The following is a 24,381-nucleotide window of genomic DNA, read 5'->3' as shown; positions in this document are numbered from 1 at the left end:
CTGGTTCCTGTTGAGGCAATTATGGAAACTTCAAAAGTAGAGTGAGTTGGGAAGTAACCATCAATTTTGCAGCTGTGAGATAGCAAGAAGGAAATTAAAACTAGGCATAGTCTATTAAGACATTCTATATTTAAGGATAGAAGGGTTTTTTTTTAAATTGAAGAGAAAGGACACAAAGAAGGTAATGAATAAAGATTTTAAAGGTGAAGCTAGCCTAGGATGCATCTAAAAGTATCAAGAATAAAATTCTGAACTTCCAGCCAAGATGGCAGGGAGAAGACAGGCATTATGCTAAAATCTCCTGATCTTCCTTCATATATAATATGAAACAAACTTCTTAATAGAAATCCAATTGAAAGAAACCCAGAAAGAGAAGCTAGGAGAAGAACATCTACCTCAAGGTTTGTCTTCTGGGATCGTGGGTGAGCCAGGTACAGAGAGCCAACTCTGCCAGGGGCACAGGACAGGGTGAGAGCTTGAGAGCAGGAATATCCTGATCAATCAAACACAGAGGCCTGAGCCAACTGGGGAGCAGACACATTGGTTATGGCACTGACATTCTGGAGCTTACCAGAAGGGCTGGTGGGTGAGGTCATATGTGGGAGAGCTGCAGACATTGATCTCTGGGCTCCTCTGGTCTGGAGGAACTCAGAGTCCATACCTTCATTTCAACTGAAGGCACTTCCAAGAACAAACACAATTAGAACCCACTTCCACCCCAGGCTCAGGTGTGGGCAGTAGAGCTCCTTCAGCCATCAATAGGAAGAGTAATTACCTTGCTCTAGGGCAAACTCCACCATTGTTCAAAGGTAAAGTATTCAGCAGCTTCAACCACCCCCTCCAGGCCAAGGGAGAGGCCCTCAAACTAAGGTCACAGACACTCCAGAGAAAGCAATGACCACAGCCTATGGGCTGGCCCACTTGTATCTACTAAACCCAGTGAGTAAAACCTCTAGAGATCTCAACACCAAACTTCTATGAACCAGTTCCTCCCCATAACAAGGTCTTAGGAAAATCAAGAAAGGCCCTCAGAAAGGAGGGTCCACAGAAAAATTCATAGAAGGAAAAGACCCTAACTCAGAGAGACCTAGTACCTCTGAGGAGAATATGATCTAGTCTCCAGCACAGAAAGACTTCCTTGAAGAAATCAGGAAGGAATTTAAAAATCAATTGGAAAATTTGGGGGAGACAATTTACATCTTGAAACAATACAACAGATCACTAGAAAATACAACTGGACAAATGCGAAAAGAAAATAATTCTCTCAAAACCTCAATTGATCAAATGGAAATATGTTATAGAATATGACCTGGAACACTATTGTTCTATTAGAAACCAGGAGGGATGGGAATTCAGGGAAGCCTGGAGGGATTTGCATGAACTGATGCTGAATGAGATGAGCAGAACCAGAAAAACACTGTACACCCTAACAGCAATATGGGTGTGATGATCAACCTTGATGGACCTGCTCATGCCATCAGTGCAATAATCAGGGACAATTTTAGTCTGTCTGCATTGGAGAATACCATCTGTATCCAGAGAAAGAATTGTGGAGTTTCAACAAAGACCTAACACTATTCCCTTTAATTGAGAAAAAAATCATTCTCTTATGTAATTTTGCTATCTCTTATACTTCATTTTTCTTCTTAAAGGGCATGATTTCTCTCTCATCACATTCAACTTATGTCAAGATATACCATAGAAACAATGTAAATACTAACAGACTGCCTTCTGTAGGCTTGGGGGGAGGGCAGCAAGATTGGGGGTAAATGGTAAAACTCAAAATAAAATATTTCTTAAAAAAAGAATAAAATTCTGAACATCCAAAGTGTTTTCAAAATAAGAGACAAAAGGTCATTATCTAGATTCCTGGTTCTTCGCTTTTTTATATCATGGATTCCTTTGGCACCCTGGTAGCATGAATGGATTTCTTCTCAAGATGTTTTTAAATGGCCAAAATAAAAGTCATGGGATTGCAAAGGAAACTAATCACATTGAAATATAAGTAGCACGATATTTAAAAAGCAAGTTCGTTGGCTCCAGAATAAGAATATCTGATCTAGATATACTGATGCGACTACAAAATTGATAAGAAATCTAACCTTGACTTTTAAAAGATTTGGAAATGTAAGTAGGTAAAAACAATAATTTAAAAAGGGATAATACTATAACTTGGGTTTGATAGAGAATGATAACTCACAGTAGGAAAAAAAAAGCAGAGATGCCAATAAAGAGGATCTTTAGGTAAGAAGGGAAAGAATAAGAATAGTTATAATTGTTACAAAGGATAAGTAAGGATCTGGCAAGAAAAACCTAAATGAATATTTATTATAATAATGAACTGCTACTTGGATAACTGACTACATATATCTGTGTTCAAAAATGAATAGAGCATGATGGAAGATCCCATATCTCTGCATCCCATGATATCAGAAGTACGAGGCAAATCAGGAATGGATAAAATCCAGCAACATAAAAACTTTATCCTCTGGGTTTTTATGTTTTAATAAACATATGTGTTTTGAGAAAAATGGAATGTGTTTTTTCAGAAATATGTTATTTAAAAATTAGAGATAAAAGCACAAAAACTATAATGATTTGATTTGATTTGATTATTTTTTTCTTCTTTGGTTTTTTTTTGCAAGGCAATGAGGTTAAGTGACTTGTCAAAAGCTAGGTAGATGCCAGATTTGAACTTAGGTCCTCCTGAATCCAGGGCCAGTACTCTATCCACTCTGCCACCTAGCTACCCCCATAATGATTTTGTAAGATTCATTTCTAGTATTATATTTTAATCAATCATTCAATCAACAATTATTTATTAAGTGTCTATCCACTATGTTCTAGGCACTGTACTAGAGATACAAATCCAAAGAATGAAATTAACTCTACCTACAAAGAATTTGTATCCTAATTAGAAAAACAAAAAGCTATATGTAAAAAAAATATGCACTGCAAACATAGAAAATGAATAAATAAAAAAATTAAATTAAATGGACTCCAGGTAGATTTGGAAGGAGAATACTAATCTTGTGAACATCAGGAAAGGTTTCATAAAGAAGTTGATGCTTGAAGTGCATGTTAAAGGAATTGAGAAACTCTTAGTACAGAGAATTCCAGGAATGTGGAATAGATAATGAAAAGGCACAGGAGTTTGAGAAGGGGTGTCTTGGGTGACAAAGGCAAATAAATTCAATTCAGTTAGGTCTTGGATCATAAAATGTGGGAGGGGTGTAAGCATCCAATTAAGTTCAAGAGTTGGGTTGGGCCTGGCTTATGACAGGCTTTCAAGGCTAAATAAAGAAATTTATATTCTATCCTACAGGCAATTAAAAAGTCTTGGTGGGGGGGACCTGACTAGAAGTATTTAAGGTACATTACTTGACAGCCATGTCTAGAATAGGAGGGAGGAGTGAGAGAACTGAAATAAGAACAATTAAGAAGCTCTTGTCTAATATGGTGAATGATGACGAGAGCCTAAAGAAAGTTGTTAGTTGCGTGAGGAAAAAGAAGGGAGCCAAATGTGAGAAATATGAAGGTGGAAAAGGTAAAATTGGGTAAGTGATTGGATATATGTAGTAAGGAATTCAAAGGTCATGCTGAGGTTACAGATCTGGCAATCCTGAAGGACTGGTGGTTCCTTCAAGAGAAAGAGAAGTTTGGAGGAAGAGATAGCTTTGGGGAAAAGATAATGAATCCAGTTTTAGATATGTTATTCTTTAAAATATCTCTGGAGTATCCAGTACGAAATGTTCAGTAGGCTCTTGAGATGTGAGGCTGAAGTTCAGGAGAGAGCCTGGGGCTGGATTTATTTGTCTTTATGTTTGGAACTGTACATAGCATTTGTGCTGGATATAGAAGAAAGTATTCAGATTTAGTTAGGTCAAGTCAACAAATCTTCATAAGCACCTGCTATGTTCAAGATAGTACAGAGCTCTGGAAATACTAAGAAAGATAGGAAAACAGTTTCTGCTTTCAAGGATATAATAGGATAATGCTAGGGAGAGGAGAGAGGATGTGCAAACAAAATAAATGTAGGCGCAATTGGAAGTGATCTCAGAGACTAAGGGAATTAGGGAGACCCAGGAAAGGTTTTTTAATAGAAGGTGAGACTAGTTGAGATACAAAGCAGGCTAGGGAAACCAGGAAGTAGAAATGATGATGGAGATCATTCCAGCTCTGGGGGGACAGTCAATGAACATGAACAAATGGACAAAAATTTTGTTGCAGGAATAACAAAGAATCCAGTGAGTTAGTTGGTCACAGTGTTTATAGGGGAGAGGAAAATAGTGAGGTTTAAGAAGAATGGAAAGGTACAAAGTGCCCAGGTGAGAGTTCTTTAAAAGACATACGGAGGGTTTTATACCTGATTTTGGAGGTAATAGGGAGATACTCAGATTTATTGAATGTTTGTTTGTGTGTTTATGTGTGTGTGTAGGTGTGTGTGTAGGTGTGTGCATGTGAAAGGATAGACCATTATTTTTTCAGTTTTAGATATGTAATTTATTTTGATGGTTTATTTATTATATTTCATGTTACTCTACTTAGGAAGAGGAATTTGACAGCTGAGGGGAGGATGAACTAGAGTGAGGAGACATGAGATCAGGAAATCAAACAGTAATCTATGCAAATAACTCAGGTATGAGGGATGGGGTCAACAAGAGAATGCTATTAGTGTCAGAGGTGAGGAATGTTAGAAAGATATAATTCATAGACCTTCACGAATGTTTAGATTGGAAGGGTGATGTTGAGAGAGTAGGGACTCAAGGAGATATTGGGGATTGGAAGGATGGTAGCATCTTTGTCATTAACAGATAAGCAAGAATGAAGGAACAGCATGAAGAGAAGGTTAATGAACTTAGTTTTGGCATATTGGGTTTAAGCTGCCCAGATCAGGATGTCCAATAGACAGTTGGAGATGTAAAACTGGTGATTAGGACTGGGTAAATGAATCTGAGAATCATCTGCACAGAGATAGTAATTGTTTCAAAGGAAATTGATGAGGTTATCAAATAATATAGGATATAGAGGGAAGAGAAGAGAACCCAGGGCAGAGCCTTGGAGAATGCCCATGGTTAGTGGTCATGACCTAGATGAAAATACAGCAAAGGGTCTTCAGGAATGGTCACATAGATGGGTGGAGAAATGGGGGAGAGCAGTGTTACAAAAACCTAGAGAGGAAAGAATATCAAAGAGAAGAAAAGACTGTTGGCAATGTCAAAGGCTGCTGAGAGATCAAAAAGTGATGAAGATTGTGAAAAGACCATTTGGAAATTAAAGATATCATTGGTAACTGGAGAGAACAATTTTAGTTGAATGAAAAGGTTTGCAGACACACTGTAGATAGTTGAGAGTAAGAGGAAATGAGCTTAACCAGGAAAGGAAGGAAATGCTAACTTAGCAGGAATAGATGAATCAAAAGTATTTTTTGAGATTTGTAGAGACAAGGTAAATAAATATAAATAAAGTGCTTTATAGACAGTAGGAAAACACTAGATTTGGAGATAAAGGTAATTGAAAGAAAGGGATGAAAGAAAGGGCAATCTGCTGGAGAAGATAGAATAGAGGGAAATTGTGCATTTAAAGCGGTTTTCCTTATCAAGTAAATAGAGGGAGAAAGCATCTGAGTCATGTGAGAGGAGGAGGAAGGGAGAAAAGGGAGTTCAGTTTTCTCAATAAATATTAGGTGAGCTTTTTGGCTGAGACTGTGGTAAAGGGGAACCATAAGAGAACAGAAGGGGAGGGATGGAATGGTTTAAGAAATCTGCTGTTGTTAGGGGCTAACAAATTGATCATTTCTTTTTCTATCTTGATCATCTACTATTAGAGATTGTTAATACAAGCTCTCACCAGAATTGGGGAATTTAGAGAAATGAATGGTTTGGTATACTAGAAACAGGGTACTGTAAGGAGGTACCTAGTCAAAGTTTTCAATGTTAAAAGAGAAAGTCTTTTTTTCTTCATTGAAAGAATATCCTGATAGAATGTGCAAGCACACCCATCAACAGCACATTTTAGACTTTGTTCCTGAATTATAATCTCTCCACAAAGTTCTGCATTTACAGGGACCACTAAATCTTGTCATCAAATCAACTTTTTCGTCCAGACTTGTGATTTCCTTTAGGGTTTGTTTAATTATATGTGTCTTTATTTACAGACTATTTTAGCTAAGACTTGGATTTTACTGTCCTTCTGTTCTTTCCAGAAACTGTAGGACAAGTCCTAAGTAGATTGAAATGCCTGTGGAATGATTTCTTTCCTAAAAAGCAGAAGAGCAATGAAAATCAGTGATGTAGGGGAATTGTTAGGAAACTTCAGCATTAATTAACATCATCACTAATTTAGTTCATCAATCAGATCAATTTCTGCAACTCAATTTGATTACATCCTGCTCAACCCTGATGGCACATTACTGTGGATATAATAAAAAGTTCTTTGTTCATTGAGCTGTCAAGACCCTGCTTACATAAAGTGCAGAGGAGGGAATGAGAGGAAGATACTTCTTAATATTTATTACCTTTGTGAGTTTGGGCAAATTGTTCAGATTCTCTTTGCCTTCATTCCTTCATCTATAAGGTGGACATGATTGCAACATCTGGGATTGTTGTAAGGATTATAAGAATCAAATAAGATAATACTTGTAAAGTGCCTCCTTATACTAGACAAAATATAAATGTTGGTTATAATTGTGTTATTGTTAAAGATGATGATGATGATGATGACTGCAATGAAGTTTGGGATTTGGCAGATATGACAGTTGATAAGATAAGATGGCAAGGGATTTGAGTATAGATAATACTGTAGAGGTAAATTGATTCACCAAGAGGTTGACATAGGGAAAGGAGAACAGTGTAGCCAATGAAAGGACAAAGTTCTGTGAAAGAAATGGGGCTGGAGATTTTAGGGGTCATGTTGAGAAAATACAGGTTTCTGGGTTATGAGACATAAGTAAGGAGAGATGACCAACAATAATGATCAGATAACAGAATTTTGGAATTTCTGAACTTAGAAATATAATAATTGTGGAGGATCTCAGAAATCCTCAAATTACTTTCTTTGTACCTCTTCTCAGACAGTTCTAATATGTCAAAATTTTGTTTTTATGAGTGAATCAATGAATAAAAGGCATTTATCAAGTATTTGCTGTACCAGACTAAATACCAGAGCTACAAATACATTCAAAAAAGACAGTCCCTACTTTGAAAATCTTCTATTCTAATATGGAAAGACCAATCATAGAATTAGCCAGCAAAAAGTATTATGAAGGAGAGAATGGGGATTAGAGTAAAGAGGAAGTTAATTCACATGTCCTCAGAAATAGTAGCATGTATTTTTATTCTCATAGATAGAGTAGGAGTGCTGATGTGGAATGGATAAACAGAGATGGCAATGAACCTGAGATTGAGTCATACTAGGAGCTTGCCAACCAGAAGTGAAGGACCTTCAGTGTTAGATTGAGGCAGGTTCTGGAAAGGATAGAATAAGTGGTGTGGTGGGTTGTTTTGTTTTATCTATTACTATTTATCTGAAAATATCCATTACAATCTCTATCTCTCATGATATACTGTAGCTATTTATTACTATATCTTTATCTATAATTGCTATTTGGTATCTCTCAGCTTTTCTTCCCACTTTATTTCTGAGGTCTTCCTTTAAGTAAGTTTGTCACAAAGACCTGAGTTCATGGCTGAGAGAGCATACTCTTGATTGGTCTCTTTACTATCCTTCTAAGCCAATAGTTTTCTAGTTCAGAAACCATAATCAGATTCTCACTACTGCTAGTACAATGAGGCTTGTGTTAATCTATACTCATGAATTTTTAAATTTGACATCTAGGTGCCATAATGGATTGAAAGTTGTAATTGGAAGACCTGAGTTCCAATCTTGCCTCAGTTAACTGTGTGACCCCTGGCGAGTCACTTAACCCCTTCAATCCTTCATCTCTCTAAGGGACAAAAAAACTTGCAACGTGGAGGATCAAATGAGATTATATCTATAACATCTTATAAATATTAGCTATTGCAATGATCATTTCCAAACCAAAATATCTTTCTGAGCAGTACTCCACGTCAAGTATTGTCTTTGTCTAATTATATGTAAGTTTCTTGAGAAGGAAGACTTATTTAATTATAAAATTCCATGAAAACAAAGAATGTTTCTTGTGTTTTTGGTATTTGGTTTTTATTGTTGTTGTTGTTGAGACAACGGGGTTAAGTGACTCGTGCAAAGTCACAGAATAAGTTAGTATCAGAAATCTGAGGTTGAATTTGAACTTGGGTCCCCCTGATCTCAGGGCCAGTGCTCTATGCACTGCACCACCTAAGTTCCCTCAAAGAGTGCTCCTTACTCATCTCTATGTCCGTCAGGATGCCTAAGCTAGCACAGTTCTTTGTATCCAGCAGATAAATGATAAATTTGTTGGACAGAATTGAATTGAGATCCAGAGCTCTCTTGGCAGTCATGTTTGAGTGGGTAGGATCACACTTCATGGAATTATCATTATTATCTTACTTTTCACTGATAGGTGTTGTTGCATATGTCTTTTCCTTTCCAGTGGACTGATATTGGGAGTTTCCAAAGAATCCATAAGGCCGGTCTTTTCCCAGGAGTTGGCTTTCGCGTCCTGAAAGAACAATATCCACAGAAAGCTCCAATTTTTAAATACAACTTTCTCAATTTTTCTCTCATAATTGTCCATCACAAAGAATACTGAGTTTTAAAAATTCGTATTTTCTACATGTAAGATGTCTTTTGATAGTCATGTTTGCTGTCCTGGACACATTTAAATATGTATGAAGATTATTCTTTTAACTAGCATAAGTTGCCATTTCTAAACATACAAAGTCAATTACTCAACAATAATTAATTATGTACCTACTATGTTCCAAGCGTTGTGTATAAAAAGAAAGGTCAAAGCCTTAAAATAAGGAAACAAACCACAAATCATCCCTGCTGTCAAGAAACTCAATATCTAATGGCAGAGACAATAGGGTACATGTCGAGAACATAGGATCAATTGGACATAACAGAAAAAGTTCTGGAATTAAAAGGGGTTAGGAGAGGCTTCCTGTGGAAAGTAAGATTTCACTTGAGACCTGAAAGAAGCCAGGAAAGCCTGTATCTGAGATAAGGTGGGAAAGCACTACAGACTTGGGGGATGATCAGGTCAAATACCTGGAGATGGAAGCTACAATGCTGTGCTCGAGGAATAACAAGGAGGCCCAGATCGCTGCTGATACTTTGGTTATTTATTTGTTATTCCTAGTAAGTTATTCCTCTTGTTAGGATAATTGACCAAGAAAGTTTGCAATTATAATATTGACATAAGCTAAATGAATGATGATATGGCTGTGCGTAAATATTAGCTATCATTAGCAAAAATTTTACACCATGCCAGATCTAAAGCAAAACAAAAGTAACTACTTTACTCATTAACATTCAGCTGCTTCCAGTTTAAATCTCAATGCATTTATTTAAATTTAAATATATTAGAGAGGCAGTATAGTAGAGTGGGAAAGGGCATTCAATCAGGGGTGAGAGAGGACATTGACTTGGTTCTCTACCAGCTGTATGAACTTTAGGGCAGTCACTTTTCTTCTCTGATCCTCACCTTCCTTCGTATAAAAATGAAAGAGTTGAACCACATTGTGGTTTGACACTTCCAGAACTAAAACCTATGGCACCAGGCAATCAACAGACAAGTAGAATTCATGGATATTGAATCTAATTGAGCACCTGTAGGTCTCAGAATCTTGGCCAGTTTTGCATCCAAAGTACTTGGAGGTAGATTTCCTTTGACTTTTGATTTCTCTTGGTCAAGATTTGCTTTGATTGGGCCATTACATCATGATGGTCTTGTGGTTCAGGTGTGTCTGACTCTTCAAGACTCTGGTTGGTGGTTTCTTGGCAAAGATACTGGACTGGTTTGCCATTTTCTTTTCCAATTCATTTTACATATAAGTCAACTAAGGCTAATTTGTCTAGGGCACACAGCATGCTTGTGTCTGAGACCAGATTTGAACTTGTCTTTGAAACCAGATTAACCTTCCTGACTTCAGGTTCAACACTCTATTTGCTGTACCAGCTAGCTGTGTTGGGTAATGAAATAGAAAGTCTTCTTTCGGGACTTTGGTTTGCCTGGTCAGATGGTAGATCTCCATTGTATGCCTCTTATTTTCTCAAATCATAACGGTGTGGGATTCTTGAGTTCTTTCAAGGCTATTGTTCCTCTTCCAATTTTGGATTCTTTTTCAACTAGGGGAGTACATTTTAAAATCACTGTGAATTTTATAAACACAACTTGTGCTATTGCTATTTTTAAAATAGTAAGATTTACATATTAAACACTTCATGGGTTTCCCTTATTGGAGTTCTATGAGTTCTCCAGATCACCACCAGGGTATTCTTTATGCTATGATTCCAGCAACTTTCCATAAACAGAATGTAGTGGGGTTCTTTAAATTTAATTTTAAGGCAACAGTGAGGTAACTAAACCTGAAATAAGGACTAGAATTTCCCAGAGTTGTCTTGTCTCTCTGTTGTCATTTCTCATCCCCTCACATAGGCAGATGGTTTCCATGTTCTTTGGGGCTCCTATATCTCCTATCACAGGTCCTTTTGGTTACACAGCTCCACTCACCAACTTCAGTTCATTTTAAGTGTTAATAGCTCACCTCAGTCATCATTTCCTCTAACTAGTGGAAGTCAGATCTAGTACAAAATCTATTTGGGGAGGGGGTGATTTTTCTACCTTTTTAAAGGATTGAGGAACCTAAAATTGAAGTTAATTAGAGGTAGCTAGTGACACAGTGGACAAAACATTAGGTCTGCAGTGAGGAAGATCAGAATTCAAATTTGGACTCCAATATTTCCTAACTATGTGACTCTGGGCAAGTCGCTTAACCCTGTTTGCCTCAGTTTCCTCATCTGTAAAATGAGCTGGAGATGGAAATGGCAAGCCACATGAGTATCCCTGACAAGAAAATCCCAAGAAGAGTCTGACATGAATGAAAACGAATTGAACAACACTAAAATGAGGATAATAATAATAATAGTTCCTACTTTGAAGGGTTATTATGAAAATTAATTGAGAAAATATTCATAAAATGTCCTTAGAATATTGTCATGTAAATGCTTACTTCCCCCATCCCTAGACTGCCCATAATCACACCAGGAATACATGTCTGAAGCAGGATTTAAACCTAGATGATTGTATTCAAATAAAATTATAAGTATAAAACTCTTTGAGGCCTTAAAGGGCTACCATATGTACTAGTTACTATTATTAATTCTATTGATTGTTCAGTTTGAATTTTGCTACCCTTTGGCTGTCTGGTATCCTACATCCCCACCGAGTCATTCTCCAAAATCTCAAATTGACAATCAAAAAGGCATTTCCTTAGAGGATCGATTACATGTCTAATGAGTCAAATAGTTCATCCCAGGAGACATTGACATTTTCAAAACAGAACTTGTCAATCAAAAGTAATTTTTTTATTTATGTTTATTTTTACATAAATTTATATATTTGAATATGTAATTAAATATATATCCATTGAAATATTTATTTATATGAAAAGCTTTATGAAGAGCTCCAGAGATGTTTTGAAGTCAGAGGTCATTGGAGTTTAGAAAGCATTGAGTTCCCCCACAGCAGTCAGTCACTCCCTCTCCCATTTTATCATTTACCTGTTTTTGAAGGACACAAACTATAAAGAATCAGCATTGCAGTAACATAACATTATCTTTTCACTTTATCAGAGAGCCTGAGGAAATTAGGCATTGCTTAGAGAAAGAGGATGGGGGGGAAAGCCCCATTAGTGCTGAATGAATATTTTAATCAGAAAATATTGAGGACAAACCTGTGGAAGAACCAGATGCTCCTTCTTTCCTCACCAGGATGTTCTCACCATCACACAGGATTATTATGGCAAACAATTTTCATCATATGTTTTCAGTTTTGTTAGAGATACTTTGGCATTACCTCTTCCAGATTAAAGTTTCTTTTACTTTGCAGTTTAATTTTTAACTAATCTTTTAATTTCTCAATAAGCAGTTCAATTGTCCACAGGATAGAGAAGATGATTATAGTTAGTATGAAAGCTGTCAAAGATTTGCTTTTTTTAAACAGAGAGAAATAGAGAAGACATTTATGAAGTGTGTAGATAGATGGGTGGGTACATGGAGGTGGGGTGTGGGGCTGTGGGGGGGGCAAGGTATGTAGGCTGTGGGGGTGTGAGAGAGTAGGGTTTGTGTGACTATGTAGGGGTATAGGTCTGTGGGGCAATGGGGGTGGATGTTAAATGGGGTTGTGTGGAAGTATGGGGGTATATGGAGATGGGCAGATGTATAGCTGTATGAACATGTGGATATGTATGTGGGGCTATATGGGGGGGTCTATGGAAGGTAGGTAGGTGTGTGGGTGGGTATGTGTGGGTTGGTGGGTAGTGGGATGTGTCTCTGTGTGTGTAACTCTTATTTCTAATTCATATATCCTGTATCCATACAACTCCTCTCCCTTTTAATATAATTTTCATCTCACACAGTCTATTATGTAAAGTAGTAAGAACCCTATACTTCCTTTTTCTTTCTTCCCCAGTAAATTCTTTTCCTTTTTCTTTCTAAGATCATCAAAACAGGGTAAAATAACCATTATCTTCTCTCTCATTAAATCCTATAATTCTTAAATATATATATATATATATTTACAAATATATATGCACACACTTTTTTTTCAAGGCAATGGGGCTAAGTGAATTGCCCAAGGTCACACAGCTGGTAAATATCAAGTGTCTGAGGCTTTATTTGAACTGAGGTCTTCCTGACTCCAGGGCTTTTGTTCCATTCATCATGCCACCTACCTGCCCCAACCCTCAAATATATTAAGATTCTGAAAGAGCATTTGCTTCTTCTGATCTAGTAAGTTGTAAACACCTCATCATGTATGCCCCTTCCCCAAATTCAGATTTCTTACTTCTATAGTTTTCTCTTGAGGTCTGTATTTCCATTTTAATAATTTTTAAATTATAAAAATTTAATGTTTCTGTTTTTATTTATCAATAATGCTTGAAAATAAACTATTCTATTAAAGACTCATTTTTCCTCTATAGGAAAATTGCATAGTTTTGTAGAGTAAATTATTGCTTTTGAGCTTTTATCCATTCCATTTGGAATTTCATATTCCAAGATCTTCTTTCTGAAAGTTGTATGGAGAGAGGATATATTGACTAGGGTTCCTTACTTCTTGAAATCTGTCTTTATAGCTATTTGTAATATTTTTCTTTGACCTAGAAGCTTGGAATTTTGACTATGGAATTCCTGGAAGTTTTCATTTTTTTCTCAATAAGAAGTCCAGTGGATTATTCCTAATTACCTCTTGCCCTCTGATTTTAAATGATCTGAAAGGATTTCCATTTATCAGTTCCTGAAACATACTATCCAGAATTTAAAAATTATTTTTTGCTGATGATTTTCAGGTAATCTGATGTTCCAGGTAAAGTTTCTTTGTTTTTTTATTTTGTATTATATATTGTTCTAGGAATGACTTGTGGTTTTGAGAACAGCATGAGAGTTCCCCTTAAGGAAAGCTGTAGTTTCTACAATCTAGGCATAGAAAGCATTGTTCTTAAGACCACATTGTCAATGTCTCTTTTTTAAAATATTTTTAAAATTTTTATTTATTTAAAGCAATGGGATTAAGTGACTTCCCCAAGGTCATACAGCTAGGCAATTAATAAGTGTCTGAGGCCGGATTTGAACTCAGGTACTCTTGACTCCAGGGCCAGTGTTCTATCCACTGTTCCCCCTAGCTGCCCTGACAATATCTCTTAAGGGAGGCTGCAAGCCTATAAAATTCAGTCATGGTAAAATACAATAACATTTTTTCAAAGTTGATACGGGGGCAGTGAGGTGATGCAGTGGACAGAGTACCCAGCCTTGGAGTCAAGAAGACTTGAGTTCAAATGTGGCCTTAGACACTCAATAATTACCTAGCTGTGTGGTCCTGGGCAAGTCATTTAATCCCATTACCTTGCAAAAACAAACAAAAAAGACTGTTGTTGATACAGTGTGTTCCATAAATAGTATTTCATCTGTCCCCCACTTGATTTTTGTACGTGATAAGGAAACAGCCAAATATTATTTTGTCCTGTTCTCCAATATGTAATTTGGTCAATTCCATAGAGGTTTTCCAAGGTCATAGCCTAAGAACCCACACTCTGAAGGGCACTTTGAGAACATCACACCACCACCGGGAGCACACCTTAGAGAATTTTAATTTATTTGCACTGACATAATTCAGTTGGAGAGTTTGGAATTAAAGGGTTAGGGGTTATGGAAAGAGAAGTTTGAGGGAGGTTTTGATCTCATTGTGATAAGTGAGGGAATTGGAAGAGCAAGAGTTAGTGGAAATTGAATCAATCAGACTGACTCCCTCTTGTGACTCAATATTGATGCTCACAGCTCTATTTCTGTTCATTTATGGGTCTAATGCAATTTCTGCCTTGTGAGAAAAGTTTGTTAGATTGTGAGAATTATAAGAAAGCTTTATTGCATTGCTTGAACTTATCCCTGTGAGACTGGGATATTGGACTATCCGGACTTGTTGCACATCACCCACACATTCAGATCCAAATTCAGAAGCTTGTCACCACCCCCCAGATGATGTCATTAACTGTTTTGAGAACCAAGGACAAGCATCATCATCACATCACCTGCTGCTTAGATATCCTTAACCAAGGACCTGGGTTATCCTGACCCAAAACCCAGTTAGAACCAAAGATTGATGCAGAGAGTTTTCTCACAGTTATGCACCTCAAGTAAGCTATATCTGTCGTACCTGAAAAGTTACCCCATATTGATCAATCATCTATTGTTTCCATTCCTTTTGTGGTTTCAGACACTTGCAGAGAGGGAGGGGAAGGAGTGGAAAAACTCTTTTTCTGATTCCAAGGAATCCACTCTGTTTGCCCTTCCACTCTCAACCTGGAAAGTCCCTAATCTTTCTTCCAATTAGAAAACAGTTGTTCTATTTTGGATCCTGATTAGTTGTTTTCTTTTAATTAACTGGTCTTAATTAACTGTTTTTAATGTATAAAACTCTGTCTTCTCCTGTACCTACAGATTAATGCAAAGCTGTGGGGGCCTGATCCCAATTTATTAGCTAATTAGTGTGCATTTTTAAATAAATCAATTTACTTACTCACTATATCAGGTGATATAACAGTGTCGAATTAGAGTAAGTAAAACTTGAATTGTAGTCCTTTAGAAACTTAGTACCTGTTTGACCCTGGGCAAACAACTTAACCTCTCACAGACTCAGTTTCTTCATATGCACAATGGAAATAAGAGCATGAAGATAAAACATGATTATGTCTGGAAACTGCTTTTGTAACCTTAAAGTTCCATAAAAATGCTCACGGATATTCCATAATCATTTCTTCATTCACTCACCAAGTGAGTAGAATATGAGAAACTTTGTTATTATTTATGATACTGAAAATATTGAAATATGTTTATATCATGGAATAATTTGAGGATAGCATAATAAAAATTATATCAAAAAATTAAGTTTTCTTTTTCTTTGTAGGTTTTTGCAAGGCAAATGGGGTTAAGTGGCTTGCCCAAGGCCCCACAGCTAGGTAATTATTAAGTGTCTGAGGCCAAATTTAAACTCAGGTACTCCTGACTCCAGGGCTGGTGCTCTATCCACTGTGCCACCTAGCCGCCCCTAAAATTAAATTTTCTAATGATACATTTGCATAATTTGATTAACGCCATTTTTACAATAATTTTTCAAAATTCACAATACTAGAAAATTTTAAATTATATACAACATTATGGATTTAAAACATGAAACAAAATTTATTGCCATTGCCAAGTGGCATCAATTCAACTGAATGAATCTCCATATTATCTTACAAAGAAAATAACTTCATTTGGGTCTCCCTTCATTGCTGGGGTCCAGCCTCCGAGGGGTCCTTGGAACCTGACAGGAGGGACAGAGTTGCCAAAATGAGTTGGGTGAACACGGTGTTAAAGGCAGGAGCAGGTTGACTGACTGTCAGCTGCTTGGATTTATTTTTATAGACTCAGAATTATGTATGCTTCAAGCAAGCAAGCTGAGATAATTTCCTTGGTTGAAAAGTGTACAATTTTCATCATCAATCATATAATTCATGTGGTTACAAGTTTTAATCAGGTGATTACAAGTTTAATTAATAATCATATAGTTAATTGATTTCTTATCCCTACTCAGACCATGATGACCTCAATCTATGTTACCTTGTTTATTACTACATTGTATAATTGTTAATTCATTTAAAGTTATTAATTAAGCAATTCTTTTAATGGAAAGCTTTTTATATTTTCTACATAAGTAATGTTTTTCGATACACTCCCTTAACAATATATTGTGAGGGTCTTTATGCTTGTCCACCCATCCATTAACTTTTACAATAACCAATTTTTCTTTCAGACTTTGTTGGGAGAAACCAGGGTTTCTATGACTTTTTTATTCTTTCCCATGAAACTAAGGCTATTAGAGTTCACATATCGGTCATCTATACTAACTATTCTCTTACCATCTTTATCATATATTCCTGTGTATGGTAAGGGGGGCAAAACTGTTAATTTCCCTGGGATTCTATCTGACCCATCTTGTATCTGTTTTCCCTGTATATATTCTGATGTCTCCCTGGAACTCCCAGTGCTGTATTTTCCAAAGATTTCATAATGTTGAAGCCTTTTGTATGTCTCAGGGAGAGGCAATCCCGTTAAATTTGGACAGAGTTCACAATCTGTTTTATTCAAGGAATTTCTCCGAAATCCTTTATAGTCATTTCACTATTAGGCTGGGTAAGTTTTACAATCAATAATAGACCTATAAATATGGGTATATGTGGAATCCCTATATTGAAGAAGGAAATGTTATTCCATCAGGTGGTGTGATCACCTTGAGTCTTCTTGCCACAACTGTGTCAGACAGCTTAGAGAACCTGGCTCCCAACACTTCATAATGTTTTTTCAATATCAGCATTGTCTGTTCACTCAGAACTCTAACCTGTTTCTTACTTGGGACTTTGTTCTTGGGTCCATTACTCCTCCCTCTGATTCTCTTGAAGGTCCTTCTTGGTCCTAGATAAGGTGGCTAAGAAAACCTGCTTTCTGGAGGAATGTGTAGGTTTTGTTAGAAATTCTTTCTCTTGGGCTGCTAGGTGGGGTAGTGGATAAAGCAAAAGCCCTGGAGTCAGGATTACCTGGGTTCAAATCCGGTCTCAGACACTTAATAATACCTAGCTGTGTGGCCTTGGGCAAGCCACCTGTTGCCCTTGCAAAAAAAAAAAAAAACCCTAAAAAAATAAGAAAAAAGAAATCCTTTCTCTTGTGATGTTTTAACTTGGGTTTCATTCTTGCTTATTTCTGATTCCTTTTTCTTGTACAGTTGCAACTGCACTATTACTTCTGTCTCTTGAAGTTCTCCTAGTAACATCAGTGAGCATTTTTTATGGAACTTTAAGGTTACAAAAACATTTTGCAAACATGAGCATGTTTTACCTTCATGACAACTCTGGGAGATAGGTGCTCTCATTATTCCCATTGAGCAAATGAAGAAACTGAGTCTGTAAGAGGTTAAGTTGTTTGCTCAAGGTCACACAGGTAGAAAGTGTCTGAGGCAGGATTGCAATTCAAGTTTTCCTAACAAATTCAACACTATCTATTATGTCAGTTGATTCAGTGACAGATATCAATTGCATTGGTATTGGGCATCCTCTGATAGCCCAACATTCTACTACTATCTCCACTTTCATCCCTTTCTCACATGTCCTTCTCCTGGTCAAGGCAAATCCATACACACACACACACACACACACACACACACACACACACACACACACACACACAAGACTTGAAGAAATGCTTCACACACACTCAAGGGTTGTCTTGTGTTGATTCAAACCAGTCTTTTTTTCCTGCATGTGGATGTCATCTTGAAGGCTTTAAGAGTAACACTCTCATGATAGAATGATTGTTAAATGAAAGCAGTTAATTTGCCAGCAGATGACTAGGTGACAATGAACTTATGTTCCCATTCAGAAACTGAAGGTTCTGGAATTGAAATGGGAAGTTTTGGGGGAATTCAAATGTATAAATGAAATTTCCGATGTGGACTAATAACAATCTACTGCCATATTTTGACCAATATCAAGGAATGTGTGAGATGATCAGAATCAGCCAACTGTGAAAGCAAGCAGGCCATACTCATGAGGAAGCAAGTTCCCTGCCCAAAATTCCAAAATACTGAAGCTATGTTGGGACCTACAGAAGTAGCAAAAACTATAAATTGTACTAAAAGTAGACAATTTGGGGCACTGGGGTCAAGAAAGTCCCCTAAATCTAGGAAGAAAAAGGATTTTTTCCAAGATGGTTATGGTTTTTCTAAGATGATTAATATCTGTAAAGAAAAATACTGCCAACTTATGTAGCATATGTGGAAGATATGGGTGCCAGTAAACCTTTGGAGCTTGCCAGCATTGAAGGAGAGAGCAGGAACACAAGTCATATATACCAGTGTGTATTACCAGTGAAATTTGCTCAATGGGGTGCTTGATTATCTTTTGTTTTTGGAGCCACTTGGGCTATAGTTAGTGTGTAATTAGGCTTAGCTTTAAGGTTGTTTTGAGAAAGGAAATATGAATTCCCTCTTATATTTGGGAGGTGGTAGGGTGGGGAAACCATTTAATCATGTTTCTCAGGCCTCTGATTTTAATGAATGTTGCTTTTTAGATGAGTGTGTAATAAAGCTGCCAAATTCCAAATCAAATATGACCAAGTAAGAGGCAGTGGAAGCCAAGACAGGTGAACTTGCCACTATTCTCACTGTTCTTCCTCCCTGATCCTTGTTAGGCAATGAGGTGCTATGGTGGATAATGATCTTTGTCCTTAATTTTTGAAGAAAACTATGACATCAGGGAAGCAATGCCATGGCAAGTGAATTGGATTTTAGTGGGGGGGGGGGGGTGTCTGTGCTAAATCACTAGTCCTACTTTCTCCCCTAGAACCGTCTGAGTCCATTAGCCAGATAGGAATCAGGATGATTGGAGATGACCCTAGATGAGAGGCAGTCAGGGTAAAGTGACTTGCACAAGGACACACAGCTAGTAAATGTTAAGTGTCTGAGATCAGATTCAAATTCCCATCATCCTGGAATCCTTCTCACTCCAAGGCCTGTGTTCTATCTACTAATATCCTTAATCTATACAGAATAACCTGATTTCAAATGCTGCCTTAGATTAGATATGTGACCCTAAGAAAATCACTTAGCCTCTAAACTTCAGTTTCCCTGTCTGTAAAATGGAGATAATAATTACAACAACCTCCCAGGATTGTTGTGAGGATCTAATGAGGAAACACATCAAATACCTTGTAAACCTTAAAGACATATTAATCCCAGCTATTGTTATGTTTAAAAAGATGTACTTCTTGCAGAAATGACTGCACAAAGATCTCGAGTGATGTTCCTTCACTTTGTTATAATTATTTCATTGTAGATTACTGTATTTGATACTGTGCTTTGACACTTCCAATTAGAACTGCACTAAAGACAAAAATGATTGAGTGGACCCCAGTCAAAGCATCCTCATTAAGATCCACAGTTCTAAAAGGGTAGCAAACTTTATTTTCTAATATCTGTATAAAAAACAATGACCACATATTGAAGAATGTAACAAGTGGAGTGAAAATTATATATAAACCCTCCTTATATATACTGTTTTAGAAATCTCTAGATAACTTTCTTGGAAAGGATATGTATGTTTATTTATCTGCTAATATTTTACCACATCACTTAAAAAAAATAGGTCACTAGAGAGAAAGAGAAGTCAATTTCTTTACAAAGTCAATATGACAATGTTTATTCAAGATGACTAGATGCTTTCTTTTTAAAATATTTTATTGGTATTTCCAAGTTCTTATAACACTATAATACCTCATCCCTTCCCCTCACAGAGAACAATAGTAATATGACAATCAATATTTTTTTGAAGATGGAAAAAAGTAAACAAACTATTACATTGAAAACGTGTGAAAATGTGAAATATATAACACCTTTAGTCTTTCACTTCCAGGAATGGGTAGGTTGGAAATGTCTTCTATTTCTCTATTCAGATGTCACTGGATCTTCATAATCTTAGCACATCACCTTATACTTTTACACTGCTTAGGTTTGGTTACTGTGTTTATTGTGTTCCTGGCTCTTCTTCTTTCACTTGGCATCAATTCATATTGATATTTCCCTATTTCTCTGTGTAATTCACACTATATCAATTCCTACAGTACAACAATTTTCCATTCCATTCAGGTACCACAATTATTTTACTCCTTCCTAGGTGATGGACATCTACTTTGCTTCCAGTTCTTTACTGTCACAAAAAGTGCTGCTATAAATATTTTGAAATATAATCTTCCTTAAAATGCTTTTTATGTGAATTTAAAACTGCAAAATTTCCTGGATGACCTTTATTGAATCCAATGCAATGGGTCATACTACCATTATCTTTCTGAATTGTCAATTATCTCCGTTTGTCCTTGATGTATCTGTCTGCTCTAGGTTTGGAATGTGTTGTTTTCCTGGAATAATATCTCTAAACATATGGTCTATGGGAAGAAAGAAGAGAGGGAGAGAAACTGTTTTTCCCCTACCCACAAGCATTCTTAGCTTCATCTAAACCTAGTCCAGTGAAGTGGACCCCCGATTGACTAGAGGTGTTTACTAATTGCTGAGTTTATTGCTACACTTTTGCCATCTACTTAAAAATGTCAGATACATGGTTAGCTGATGTGGCTGGTCACTTTTGGTTTTGCCCTCTTAAAGAAGTTCTCTCAGGCTACTTTCCATCTACTCTGTATATATCTGTGTAGGTAGATAATTATTTATCTTTTCCTCCTTTAGACTGTATGCAGGGACTCTTTCATTTTACTTGCTTTTTTCCCATTTCCTGAACTCAGTGCAGGTTTTGGCAAAATGTCAGTACTCAGTAAATGCTAGCTCAATGATTGATCTGCCTGCCTGAATAAAAGAATTTCAGGAATAGAACACTGCACCTAGAGAGTTAGGAAGACCTGAGTTTAAATCTTGCCTTAGCTATGTAATTCTGGCCAAGTCCTTAAACCTCCTTCAGCCTCAGTTTCTACATCTATAGAATGGGAATGTTAATAGCACCTGCCTCATAGTATTATTGTGAGGATTAATAAGATAATATAAGTAAAATGCTTTGCAAACTTTAAATTATTATATAAATGTTAAATTATTATATAAATGCAGTAGTAGTAGTAGTAGTAGTAGTAGTAGTAGTAGTAGTAGTAGTAGTAGTAGTAGTAGTACATACTTAATAAGTGATTTTTGACTGCTTGGCAGTGTACTTTCCAGGGAGGTACCTATTGAAAATAAGGTTGGTACACACGTTGCTAGAGCTACCTCAGTATTTGGGAGACTCTGAATGAAAGTATGGGAAAGAAGAGGAATTAGACTGACTACCAAACTGAATGTCTATAGGGCCATTGTGATGACCCCATTGTTGTACACCTGTGAAACCTGGACAGTCTACCAGCACTATGCTAGAGATCTGAATTGTTTCCACTTAAATTGTCTTAGAAAAATTCTGAAGACCAAATAGCATGAGAATAAAACCCGTCACTTGGGATTCTTTGTCAGGCTAAATTGCCAATCGTTCAAATGTTTCTGCAGAAAGTGCATCTATGCTGGACTGGCCACATTGTTAGAATACCAGGTATATGCTTGCCAAAAAAAAAGCTATTTTATGGAGAACTCACACAGGTCAAGGGCTCACAGGGGGATCAGAAGAAATGAAACTGGAATACCCTAAAGGTCTGTCTTAAGAATTTTAGATTGATTGTGCAGCATGGGAGACAGAACCACCTACCATGGCATGCTCTCATCAGAGGAGTTGTGCTCTAGGAACAAGGCAGAGTTGAAGCAGCACAAAGGAAAGGTGAGATATGTAAGTTTAGGGTAGCCATCCCAGGTGTTCACATTTGTGCCCAACCTGCGGTAGAGGATTCCAAGCTCATATTGGTGTGATCAGCCACAGCTGGATGCACTAACTCATCCCTAACATAGTGATGTCATTTGGATCTTCTTGGTAAAGAAGGACAAGAACCAACCAATCATGTCTGGGAAAAGGAAGGCAGTGTGGCCTTCAGGATGGAGCCCACCAGCAGATGAAAGAAAGGTTTATCGATGTCTCAGTTGGAGATGAATTTGGTGAGTGCCAATACCATGTAGAAACGATTTTCCCTTGGGCTGATACAGAGGAAATTGTACTCCTAAGTATTTCAGTGAGGTGAGAATGCTTATGCTTCTGTTCTTGCCATTGCACTGAAATAATTATCACTTTGTAAGAACTATCTTGAATTGATGCCAATTGATCACATACAACTGGAATGCTAATCGCTGGGGAATAATTGTGGGTAGAAGAACTCTTTCAAAATCTATGCATTTATGGCATTAGAGAAATGTGTTCCATTCTACCTGGCCTGGGTCTAAGCCATCTATTTATCTGTCTGTCTAGTTAGGAAGCTGTCTCCGCTCCAAGACATCTACATTACCCCTTCAGGATTCAAAGGTTATTTTCATCTTTATCTATCACCCAGAGACCAGCTTCAGGACAATGATGTCATTCTTTCTCTTAACACACATATATGTGCATACTTATAGTTAATTTCCTTATCTCATTAAAAATTAAACAACCATAAGTAGAATGTTAGTTTACCAAAATGTTGATAATATATTTATATTGAGTTTAATAGAGCAGCATTATATAGCCAAAAGTTATGTTATTGTCAAAATTCCTGAACCAGAGAAGAAAGATTGAATAAGAAGAACCACGGCATCAACCAATATTTATTAATTTCTCACTAAGTGTATACTTGATATTCCTCAGAATGCTGTGGAAAATCCAGCTGAAATAGAACACCAAAACAAGACAAAAATGAAACCATTCCTTCGCACTGGGTGCTTGCATACTGTTGATAACTGGGGAAATACAGAGATATTTTCATGGAAGACTGCTCTTCCAGAAGAGGAATGGAAAGCTCATAAAGCTACAATGAAGAAATGACTCAGAAATGATGGGACACTCTAACTACTCATGGATGATAATGAGTCCCAAGTAGATGTCATATGAGGATGCCCAAGGACTTGAGGGTACATGACCTAGAGAAAAGAAGATTCAGCAAGATTGATCCACTGAATCATCTTTTACTGAGCTCTCTCTCTTCTTCTTTTTTCAATTCAATTCAATAAATATTTATTAACTACTTTCTAAATGTCATATATTGTTATATGCTTTGGGAATACAAATTAGAAAAAGGACTGTCCATTCCCCTGAGGAACTTACATTGTAATGAAGGAGGACAACACACAAAAGAGAATTTGAAAGGGAGGGGACACCAGGGAGGGGGCATCTTTTTCCAGGGAGTTGAAACCAAACAGACCTACAGATGGATAGCAAACTGAACTTCAAAGACTAAGGTTTACTTTCTGTAAAGAAAGCTTTTGGTGAAGTTTATACTATATCATTAAAGTCTTCTAATCAGAGGGGAGAACAGACTGAGGGAGGTGGAAATATACAAGGTGATGAATATCCAAGACTGAGTTAGTAACATGGTAAAATACTGAAGTAATCAGATGATTCTGGGAGGGGTATCTTGTTCCATGAAGTTGAAACCAAGCAGACCTGTAGATGTAAAATGGAAAGAGTTAGTGGCTTGATGGAGAAGGGGGATATTTTTTCTATGCATCACCATTTTTGAGGGAATTCTTTCTTGAAGTATTCTGGGAAAAACTGCTTTCTTCCCAGAAAAGGAATTGCAGTTCAGTAAGAGTAGAGGAAAAGGCCAAGTACTGAAAGTTATAAGACCTGAAGGTTCTGCCACTTACTGATTTTGTAATCTTAGGCAAAAAAACCCCAAACAAATAGGATGACAGCGTAAGAGTGTAAAGAGACCATAACGACTATTGGATCAAACATATACCTGCCCAAGAATTCCTTTTTTTAAAAAGACCCTACAAATTAACCTATCAGTTCTTAAGTGAAGGTCTCAAGCAAGGGAGAACTAAGGAAACTCAGCTTCTTTGGACAGTTCATCCTTTGGAAGATTTTCTTTGAACTATAATTGGGATGGTTTGCAAATTCTAACAGTTGTTCCTCCTTTTGTACTTAGGGAACAAACAGAATAAATTCAATCTCATTTCAAATATAAGAAATGCTGGGGGTGGCTAGGTGGTGTAGTGGATAAAGCACCGGCCCGGAGTCAGGAGTACCTGGGTTCAAATCCAGCCTCAGACACTTAATGATTACCTAG

The 24,381-nt window shown here is 36.9% G+C and overlaps 1 protein-coding gene across 1 annotated transcript in view; it reads right to left on the bottom strand.

Moving 5' to 3' along the window:
- Positions 1-24,381, bottom strand: part of LOC141509020 (putative small intestine urate exporter) — a 78,805-nt gene that overhangs the window by 41,795 nt on the left and 12,629 nt on the right. The window contains 1 exon segment of the mRNA XM_074218193.1: positions 396-524. Coding sequence (XP_074074294.1) covers positions 396-524 — 129 coding nt within the window.

This window comes from Macrotis lagotis, chromosome 1 (genome assembly GCF_037893015.1).
Source record: "Macrotis lagotis isolate mMagLag1 chromosome 1, bilby.v1.9.chrom.fasta, whole genome shotgun sequence".
Classification (NCBI taxonomy): Eukaryota; Metazoa; Chordata; class Mammalia; order Peramelemorphia; family Peramelidae; genus Macrotis; species Macrotis lagotis.
This window is presented reverse-complemented; position numbering and strand designations above follow the sequence as displayed.